The sequence below is a fragment of the Haliotis asinina genome, chromosome 3 (genome assembly GCF_037392515.1).
Source record: "Haliotis asinina isolate JCU_RB_2024 chromosome 3, JCU_Hal_asi_v2, whole genome shotgun sequence".
NCBI lineage: Eukaryota > Metazoa > Mollusca > Gastropoda > Lepetellida > Haliotidae > Haliotis > Haliotis asinina.
Genome location: NC_090282.1, coordinates 25307170 through 25318263, shown reverse-complemented (window position 1 = coordinate 25318263; position 11094 = coordinate 25307170). Strand labels below are relative to the sequence as shown.

General features: G+C 38.1%; 1 protein-coding gene across 1 annotated transcript; it reads left to right on the top strand.

The window, feature by feature from the left end:
- Positions 1 to 283: 283 nt before the first annotated feature.
- LOC137277719 (E3 ubiquitin-protein ligase MARCHF1-like) lies at positions 284 to 8721 on the top strand. Its single transcript, XM_067809608.1, has 5 exons — positions 284 to 639; positions 1134 to 1441; positions 3024 to 3219; positions 5198 to 5407; positions 7492 to 8721. The coding sequence occupies exons 1-5, from the start codon at positions 352 to 354 to the stop codon at positions 7936 to 7938; spliced, it is 1449 nt and encodes a 482-aa protein (XP_067665709.1). The 5' UTR covers positions 284 to 351; the 3' UTR covers positions 7939 to 8721.
- The last annotated feature ends 2373 nt before the right edge of the window (positions 8722 to 11094 follow it).

Sequence of the window (11094 nt, the reverse complement as noted above, 5' to 3'; positions counted from 1 at the left end):
AGCATAAAACGACATACAAATAACTGAAATCTTTGAATGAAACCGCTCATACAACTTTCTGCCATAGCTGAGTCGCATACGTACTGGCAATAATTTAAGGGATAGAAATATGAAAGAGTTTTATTTATCTTCTTATTTGTGCCCATGAATATTTGCTAAAGCGAATGCAGTAATACATTCATTATGCAATAAGGTGTATTTACAAATATAAAATATGGTGATTACAAAAGAAAATTGTCAAAGTATTTGCAAAACTTTATGAAATATCACGTGACCGGAAGTTCCGCACAGCTGACCTCGAACGGAGACGTCGAGAACGCTGGCTAGAACGATCAGTTCAGCTACTTGCAGATGTCTGTGTCACCGATATATTTCGAATCCGACAATGATGAAGACTTTGCTGCAACCGAACTTCTTGAAGTTCCAAAGAAGAAAACAGCTAGGAGAAGTTTGGAAAGCCAGTTTGAAACTTGTATACAAGAAAAATCTGTTGCTCCACAGGCGACAGTCGGCGTGGAAGAACAAGTCAATGTTCATTTACCAACGGAAAAAATAGAGTCAAGCCTTAGTGATATAGTGCCCCACGGAAAGGACCATGATGCCATGCATGAAATGCTGCCTACAAGACTTTTCCAGCAGGTAGATATATCCTGGGAAAATGTGTGTCTGAGTGTGAGAAATGAATGCACTAGGTCTATCCTGATAAACCACCAAATAACATTTAGTGTAACAACATTTGCATCATGATCTGAACATATAATTATGTTTAATTTTCTTGAGTTACTGAAACAGCGTTGCTGCATATCAGCAAGGCTTGAAAGAGCCAAATATATCTTACAGATGATTTGAAGTTGGGCTCAGTTTAGTTGATTGAGAGTTCCTGAATGTCAGTTTGGCATGTTGGTGTGAAAGTGCACACAATAGCAATCTCTGGTTTGTCTGGTCTCAACGCATATCCAAGCTGTCATGGCAGACCTCAAATAACAGAGACCATTGCACAGGAAAACTGTCAGAAAGGCTGGAAAATATCAGTTACCAAGTGTACCTTGACTTCTGCATGTGTTCTGTTTACATGTCTACCATATAACATACATTCAACCTTCTACATACATCCACTTCTATCAATGTTGCAGGTACTGCCAGCAACAAGCACAGAAAGTATAGGTAGTGCAACTTCACACAGACAAAGAAGTAAATCACCAACAAGAACGCCAAGCTTCTGTGCAGCCATCTCTGCATCTCTCATGTCACTTGAGGAAGAAATGAAAAATAAGGAAGCTGACACACTGGCATCAAGAAACAAACTTTTGAAATTAAAGTCCAGTACACCCAAAAGCATAGCCTCCCTTCCTCCATCACCCCAGGTTCCCAACCAAACCAGCACCCCAGCTCTAGATCAGATCATTTCCATGTCTACATCCCAGTGTAACACAAGTGAAAGGTACTCGGAAATTTGTGTCAGTTTTCTTTTTTGGTTGACCAGTAGTCATGGTCAAAAACCCCACTGAAGTTGATGGATATGTGTTTTTTGCTGAAAAATCAATGAGTGTCTATTTTGTTTATGTCAACAATGTAAAAGATCTTTAAATGACTTAATACACAGTATAAATTTGGTGGCAAGTTGATTATTTAAAACACAGTTTAATTATTAGATGAATCATAATTATTCATCACTATGCAGCCCAACAGTCTTATAGACATGTGGTTCAGTTGTGTAAGGCACTGTAGTGTTGTGCAGTGTTGAGTGCTTTGTTTATACGGTAAGACCCCTTGAGCCTGGGTTCAAGGTCTGCTTGGTGTTTTTGTCAGTGATGTACACAGCATTGTTTTATTCAAAGATGAAATGTCTTAGACCTGTGTTGGTGCAGGCTTTCCTCCCACATGTTAAAGTGTAACTAAGCTTGTACTGAGATAGGCATCTCTTGCTCAATCACAAAAATGAAAATAATTTAATTTTCACTATTTCTTCACCAAACTTGACACATTGTTTGGTCTAGTGGTGAACAGGTGTCTTTTGGTAGTTCTGAATTCTGAATAAAATATTTTTTGCATTGCTTTCAAGTTTTAATTGGACTGAAAGTGGTGGTAGTGCTCTTTTCTGGAGTAGAACTCCAAAACCATTCACTGATTCTTAACCAAACTTGGCACATAGCATGCAATTGGTCTAATGGTGTACTGGTGCCTTTTGATATTTTTGGAATTCTGAATAAAATATTGTTAGTGTTTTCATGGCAGCAATTTTACTTAGACTGACATTGGTGGTAGTGTTCTTTTCTGGAGCAGAACTCTAAAATGATTCATTATTTCTTCACCAGTCTTGACACAAAGATAGGTGTGATGGTGTACTGATGCCGTTTGGTGGTTTTGGATTTCTGAATATAATGTTTTTCTCATTTCCATGGCAACAAGTTTGACTTTGACTGAAATTAGCGGTAGTGCACTTTTCTGGAGCTGAACTTTAAGGTCGTTCAATATTTTTTCACCAAACTTGGCACATAGATAGATCTGGTGGTGTACTGGTGCTTTTTGGTAGTTTGGGTATTTTTTGCATTCCCATGGCAATAACCTTGGCTTACACTTACATAGGTGGTTGTGCTCCAGTCACTTCTATAACTTTTCATTATTCTCCTTCCAGTTTTCTTATACACACCAAAACATTTAGCTTAATCATAACTTGTAGACATATTCATGAAGGATATTTTGCCATTGCGGGGCCATTGATGACTTTGTCTTATTGTATTTAAGTTGGTTTTGATTAGGTACTAGTATGACATAAGGCAGTACATACATGCTTAGTAAACATACTCAATGACATATACTTAAGTGAGTAAATTCACTGTATTACCCACATATTTGAAAGCAGTGGGTAACAGAAAATGAAATACCCACTCAACTTTCATTATACCCAGTCCAAAAATATTCTGTGGGTACAGAACCTACATGAGCCAAATCGTATCTTGAGCTCTCAAGATTGTCTTTTTCAGGAACATTTTCCCCTGATTTCATAATATTTGTTGTTGCAGTGATTCTGTACTGTGTCGTATTTGCCATGATGGAGACAGCAGTGAGGAACTGGTCTCTCCTTGCTATTGTACTGGAAGTGTAGGCGCTCTCCATTTGACCTGCCTGGAAAGGTGGCTGGGTACCTCTAACACAACCAAATGTGAGATATGTAAATATGAGTTCAAAGTAGAAAGGAAACCAAGACCAATCATCGAAGTAAGTATGAAGTTCGAAAAATTTAACTATTCATTGTATATTTATAATACTTTTTCTGTTACTCTCTTTCTTGACCCGTGAAGGCTCCGGGGTAGAATATGGCCTTCAGCAACCCATGTTTGCCATGAAAGGCGACTATGATTGTCGTAAGAGGCCACTAACGGGATTGGGTGGTCAGACTCGCTGACTTGGTTGACACATGTCATCGGTTCCCAATTGCGCAGATCAGTGCTCATGTTGTTGGTTACTGGATTGTCTGGTCCAGACTCGATTATTTACAGATCGCCGCCATATAACTGGAATATTGCTGAGTGCGACGTAAAACTAAACTTGCTCACTCTCTTTCTTTGTTCTTATGACCCTGGCATGGATACACAACACAGGTCAAACAGAGATTAACCAGGTATTACGAGTGTGTATTTTCCATATATTTGGTTATTAATTAAGTAATAATTATTATTGGGTCACAACGTTTAGTGTTCTGAATAATAATTATGATGGGTCACATTTCGTATAATAGGTGGTCAGCACTTTCAGGATTTTGGCAGCAAGCTTTCCGGAAGTGCTTTAGCGTTACCTCCTCTTGAGTTTGTTTTGATTATTTGTTACTTCCGGGAGACTGCTAGAGCATTCTATGGTGTTGGTTTTAAGTGCTCAAATTTCTTGGAACTATGACTGAATATATATAAAGACGGACACAGACACACATTACTGGAGTATACATCATCAGTATCAATATCAATTTGGTGAGTTTGCTATATATTTTGTGACCCATTGCCTTAGAGTTTGTCTCACTTGTATTGTATTTGAAATCAGTATTGTGAAATTGACTGGTGACTTTGTATAACTTGGTCTCTTTGCTTAATAATAATATTTGAATGTTTTAGACTTGTCTTTGTTCTGTTTTGCTGGTTCACAGGGGATTTCTTACACCTTTTGTCACGGCAAAATTATCAACCGTAACACAAGCCTGTAGGTATAGCACAAGCATGGGTGGCATATTGTGATGGATAGATTGCTTCGTAAAACCCCTTTGCGATACTAAACACAAACTCACTGGGAATTGGTGGTCCCAAGTCTTTGACATAAAAGTCATCAAATACAAATCCTGTGTATTAATACTCCACTAACGTGATAACCCATGAGAGTAGACGAAGTAAACAGTAAAAAGACTCCTTTGAGGGTGATGTCCTCAAGCTGCTCACAGTCGGTTACGGTCAAGTGTGTGAAGATAATTCAGTATTTATGCAGGACCAGGCACTTGTAAATTACATACACTAGTGATTTGATACATTTTACACACAAGATTGAAAGCTCACTTCCCTTCTTACAGATCACCACTAGAGCAGATGGCAGAGATATTGCAATAAGTTTATTTTAGTAAGGGCATCATAGTTTTTTAATGTGTTTCACAAAGCCACCAAATTCTGAACATAAGTTGGCCAGTCGAAAAAAAAATAATTAAAACAATCTTAATAAATACAACATTTATGAATAATGTTCTTGACTATCATCTATTGTAATTCTTATTATGTTTGCTTGAATTCTTTGGACATGTGGCAGCGTGTGATAAAAAGATAAGCACATGGCATCAGCGGTTAGTTTTAGGTTTGAGTTGTCGATGTTGGAATGAAAAAAAAGCAGTTTTGTTTCAGGGTGTGGGCAATAAAATTAGATGGGTTGGTCAGGTCATGAGAAACAAAAAAAGTAAAAATGTTGCCCAAACTGCAGGGATGTTCTATGGGTAACATGTCTCATTTGGCACTGATCTTAAGTAGGATAAACATACGACCTGGATACAACAACCATCATAACATCATAGTAGTCTTGTAACACAGTTGCTGTTTGGTCAGTATCTTGGTTATTGCATTGGATCATTCAGATAAGTGTCGAACTTGTTGGTAAAGGTCGCAGTCTTCGTTGATTCTGATGTCATAAGATGTTATTAGATCCGCATAATGATTTCTTTTGTTTTCAGTTTCTGCGACACCCAGCCTCTGCATCAGATCGGAAGAATCTGGCATGCGACTTATTGTGCTTTATAGTGCTCACACCACTGACTGTGTGCAGTGCCTTTCTGTGTTTGATGGGGGTAAAACACTACTCCCAGTGGAGTGGGCAGTGGGAAGTTCCTGGTCTTGCTTCACTGACTGCCTGTCTTCTCACTGTTTATACAATCTGGTGCTGTGTAAGTATGTTCATCACCAACTCTGTTGATCATGTGGAATTGTCACTTCTGCCCCAAGAATGTAGGTACTTACACACATGATCGCCAGTGTGATCATGTCTTGTGAATGACACACTTTCGAACAATATTTAGTATATGTATTATGTCTAAATTATTATCTATTTCTTGACTAGACTATTTGAAGTTTTTGAAAGGCATTTAGAATTTGAAGGAACATGAATACACAACATGTTTTATGGATAACTTCTTGCTGTTCACCAGGTGAATGAATGGGTCTTTAAAATCAATAGCCTTGCATTTCATTGCATTGTGTAATATGATGCTTCAACAAATGCATGAAGAATATCATCTCATAGAGGTGAAATGGAATGGGGTTGGATGTCATGTTCAAGATTTTGTAAGGCTCATATCGCCTTGTTCATGCCCATGTATGTGTTTGGGTGCTTATAATCATCTGGACTAAAGCCACATGGTTTTGTAGTGGTAGGCCACTACCATGCCATACTTGAAGATAGATGCCTGATGACTCACAAGTCTCAGTGTACAGGTTTTATCCCTTTGATGACTGTCAGGAAATAACAAAGAAGTGTGTAGAAGATGGCATTAGTCTTGCCTTGTCTATAAAGTCACCATATTGCTGACATTAGTTGCATCTGTTCATCTTAAAGGCACTCATTGCAAAAGATGTACCCAGAATGTGTGGATGCATTATCAGAAGCAGACCTTTCTGGTGTAAGTCATGCTAGCATCCCAACATAAACACCTGACAGCTTAAACTGTCACTGAGAACTGCATTCTAGTAGTTCTCTTGTTGAGAAGTATCAAGAAGGGGAGGACTGAACCTGAAGGCAGTAAATGTCTAAGAGCTACATGATCTCATGACCTTTTCCCCTGACAATTCTAGGCATAAGGGCAATACCAGCTATTTCCTTACCTGCATATTGGTGAACCAGCAGTGTCTAACATCTGTGCTACTACTTGGCCTGGATCATCAACTGACAGACCTCCAGTATCTGTCCTGGGACTTGCACTCTTCATGGAATTGACATTTACCCTTGAATTGACACCGCCTCCAGTGAAGGAGGATCAGCATCATTTGCAGTGAAAGGAGAGGACTCACAGCCGTGAGCCGCCTGTTCATTTTTGTGATTGAGGCCAAGGCATGATAGTAAAGACCAGTCTTGAAGACAGGCCAACCATAAGGCTGGTCATTATGGATCATAAAGTGACTTGCTCCTGGCCTTTCATAAGTGGATTCACTTGTCCCTTAACAAGTGGACACCTTTGCAGATGATATACTTGTAATATTCAGGCAAAATGTTCAACAGATAATAAAAGACCTGTGGCTCATTAGTAATCAAAAGGGTATTGTCAGAAGATACCATTTGTGCCAGTACTCTATGGATCATGCTTTTTAGTTTGACACAAAATTGACATTGTCCCATAGGAGCATGTGGTAGGAGAAGTTCCTGTAGGCAAGTCTTGCTGAGCTATTTCTCCAGGATATTGTTACTACTAAATAAGAGTTCAGTTTGGAATTCCATTAGTAGCATGGGTATTCACAATGTTCACGTGATTACCCAGTAACAGTCCTTCACAATCAAATGTATCGACCTGGAGATGGCCTACCAACATACTAATGGATGTGATACACACACTAGCTGGGGGGAAAAGGGCAAAAAAGTTTATTAGGTGCAAACGTATAGACCTGGGCCCCGTTTCACAAAACTCTCGTAAGCTTAAGATCTCGTAACTTCTCTCGCAGCATTCCCACTACCTATGTTACAGTATAGGCAGTAGGAATGCTACGAGAAAAGTTACGAGATCTTAGGCTTACGAGAGTTTTGTGAAACGGGACCCAGTATTTAATGTGTGTTTGTAAAATTGACCTTGTAGACTTACAACTTATACAATGCTACTTTAAACCCTTTTTGTCAGCACTGGTTGTCCAGACATATATTGGTCTTCATCAAACACTGGAATACAGCTGTTTTTGCTCATCACAACGTATAACAGATTCTTCATGGAATCTATTTCAACTGCACAAGTTTGTTCACATATTATCTACAACTTGCCTATTTCAGGTTGCTGTTAAACACCACATCCAAGTTGTGACAGACTGGCGAAAGAAGAACCAGATCATCAAAATCATCTATCTGTCACCTACCAAAGGAAAGACAGTGCTGCATACCGAGACTGTCTGTGATATTAACAACAATGCTAGGTCTCCAGCACAGACACCAATATCTCACAGTGCCAACACACCTCGTAGCTCACAGTGTCAGGGAGAACTACCCCAGGACACTCCTAAGTCCTACAACACTGCAATGCTGAAACCTATTCTGAAGTATTCTGTAAATCTCCAAGCTTATAGTCATCCCTCTGGACTAGACACAACTGGTGCATCAGTATCTCACACCATTTTGTGGGGGGGAACTGATTCTATGGAATGCAGTTCTAACCCCATCATGATAACACGAGCTGCTAGTTCACAAATGATGTCTATTCTTGGCAAGGAGACTTATGTGTAGCTAACTTTAAAATGATTAGAAATGTATATTCAGTGAGAAAGAAAAAGCAGACAAAAATATTTATTAATGACACAAATGTTTTTGAAATGATATGTATTACAGGACCGTTGCATGTTGAAAATAACACTAAACTGTTGTCAAATTAATTGTATCATTGCCATGCTCTAGCCAAGTTTTACAAAATTGAGTGACTTGAGATACTACGACCTTGTTTAGTTATCAACATATAAGTAGTTATACATTGTGATTGTAATCATTTGAACATTTGCTTTTCACATATTTGTTGTACATTAGGATGTGTTTCACATTCCACTTTAATACACTATTTTCTCACATGTCATAACATATTCAAACATATGTTGCATTGGAGGATGTAGGTATTTACAGTATATATTGTACGTTGACAGTGTTACAACAATTACTGTTGAGTAGGATGACTGGCTGCTGGAACATAATATCTTCCAGTTTTCATATTTTCACATCTCTATACTAGATGTTTCATTTCATTACATGATCCATACTCCACAGTTCCACATCATTATTATTGTATAGACTCATTGTATATGAAACGTGAACGCAGACATTGTCTCCACCTTAAATTAATCTGTGATACAGTTTTGCAGTGCTGATAAACATTCTGAATCTGTGATACTTGTTTCCATTACACACTTGTACATTATTTGACATACTCTTTAAAATTCTGCATGATTGTATTTATATCAACGTATGTTTACAATTGTTGTTCAAATCTACAGTTTGATGACAATAAATTGGTCAAACTTTGTATTGAGTCATATTTGAATTATCAGCGGAGTGACATGCTATTCTTATTGTTTCACAAATAACATTTTGTCACCAAATTGTACAAAAACTCACTATGAGTTCCAATCACATGCCATTACCTTCAGACCCATAAAAATGCATGATTTTAACATCAACATGATGCTTGTTTTGTTTCTTCATATGATTGTCATGGCATATTTGTACACAACACAATAGTCACGAATGACATTATTCAGATTACATAGGGTTCGAAATTAATGCTTTGAGGTAGCAAATTTGCTATTCAAAATCCTATTTAGCTACCTGAAAAAAAAAACAGTAGCAAAACCTGCCACAGTTGCTACCTGGTATTTGTTAGTGAAACCACTTACATTCATCAAGGAAAGATCTCCACTTGTGCACACTCACTTGTAAACATCCTTATACTGGTGTCTTAATTTCCTCCAAATGCTCATCATAACTTTTCTTGGTCACATGCACATCACAAAACTTGCATAACTTGGACCAAGAACAAGTCAGTCCACAACGCATGTACAGAAGTACAACATTACTGCTTCAAATGTTTGATAATCAACATTCATCATTTCCTGAAGCGTAAGGGCGATAAAACATCATCTGCTACTACAAGTAAAGGTATATTTTAGCATAACTTGATACATACCAGTTTGCAAAAGTAATTAACATGCTATGTACTGATTACATGATATTTTTTACATAACAGGAAAAAATGCTGCTACCATGTAAGGGACTGTGTTACCTATTCTTAAACCAGGTAGCAAGGACTTGCTACTTCGTAAAAAAGTTAATTTTGAATTCTATTACTACTCATTCTTAGTGTGACAATCCAGTTCAACCCTCGAATGTCAAAACGGTGATGATAATGTTAGGTAGATGAGATAAAAAAACATTTATTAAGTGCTCTAAGAGCGTAAATTTGCAAGACAGATGTAGGTTACATCTCAACTTGGTTTCTAACCTTCAGGGGTGTACAAAAGTCAAAATCCTTGATCATAGAAAGACTGACAAGGAATCTGAAACTGCAACACACATACAAGTTCATGCACAGCCCAGTCACAGAAGACATCCATATAAATATATTATCTTGCAAGACACTGATCTCATGATATAGTTCTTTTCCTGAATTTATCCAGTGCATTTTGCAAAGCATTTATATCAGCCTTGTGTTTCATAAGAAACTCGCCTTCAAAATGAAACACTGGGATATCATAGCAATACTTTTTGAACCATTCCTTATTAGCTGGCTTGGTGATGTCAACTTCCTCCAGTGTAAACTGCAAAGAAAATGAGGATCTTAAGAGGCTGAAGTGAAATATCTGGCAAAACTGGACATTTCAATGATCGGATTTCTTATATTGATACCTGAAGGCTCGGACCGTTCAGTCCAGTTCACACAGCAATCCGATAAAGACAGAGTTTGATTTGGACAGAGTATACTGTATGTCCATTATAACATAATCTAATGGTAAATAACCATAACATGCTAATATGAAATCAAACTTTGAACATCAATTACATCCTTGTAAAGTCTAAAAAGTTTGTTTTATCATGTTAAATTAAAAAGCTTGACTAAGTGCAGTGATGGAGTTGGGTTCAATGGCACTTTTCAACAGGATTCAACTTGGGGAGGAGAGAAGAGAGTTTGAAGACATGCACTGGACATTTAACACTTTGGAGCAATCCATGAGCACTGTTGTCTAGCTGACAAACCTACAAACTCAGTGAGTGCAGTCTAAGTAAACTTAGTCACAGTGTATTTCGTTACACTCCACCACTGAGTCTAACTAAACCTTGTAGAAGGTCACGTCAGATAACCTCTGAGCAACCAATAACTGTCCAATCAAACACGAGATGGTTAAATAGATTTAACCAATGAGACAACGGCTACTATCCAGGGATCGGAGGGACACAGATCTCTCCACAAAGAAAAATCCGCACATAACAGTTATTTGACCTGCAGTATATATGATTTGGGGTTTCTGTTGACATGGTTACCATTAGCCATCCTTGAATATTGCCAAAACACTATTTTCAGCGACTTTTTACTCACCGTTGTCATGGTTGTACGTACGCCGCGTGCATCACCCGGAAGTGAGCGTATGCTAATTAGCATTTGGAATCGTTCGAGTGCGAACCTTTTCCAGATAAAAAAGTTCAAAAGGTATGTGCGAATGTGCACTTTCACGATTTGGTAAGCTGTATTCTGATTGGTCAAGCTCAAAGGTCACCTGGCACGAACTCCTATAAGGTTTTGTTAGACACAGTAGTGGAGTGTAACGAAAAGTACTGAGGATAAGTTTACTTAGACTGCCAGTGAGTGCAAGTCAGAATTTCATGCTTGCCCTGACCCATAAA

Bases quoted from the DNA above. Each gene is read 5' to 3' on its own strand.
- LOC137277719 (XM_067809608.1), top strand. From the start codon at position 352: ATGTCTGTGTCACCGATATATTTCGAATCCGACAATGATGAAGACTTT. The intron at 3,220-5,197 runs GTAAGTATGAAG...TTTTGTTTTCAG, and splicing joins AACCAAGACCAATCATCGAA to TTTCTGCGACACCCAGCCTC. The intron at 5,408-7,491 runs GTAAGTATGTTC...TGCCTATTTCAG, and splicing joins TTTATACAATCTGGTGCTGT to GTTGCTGTTAAACACCACAT.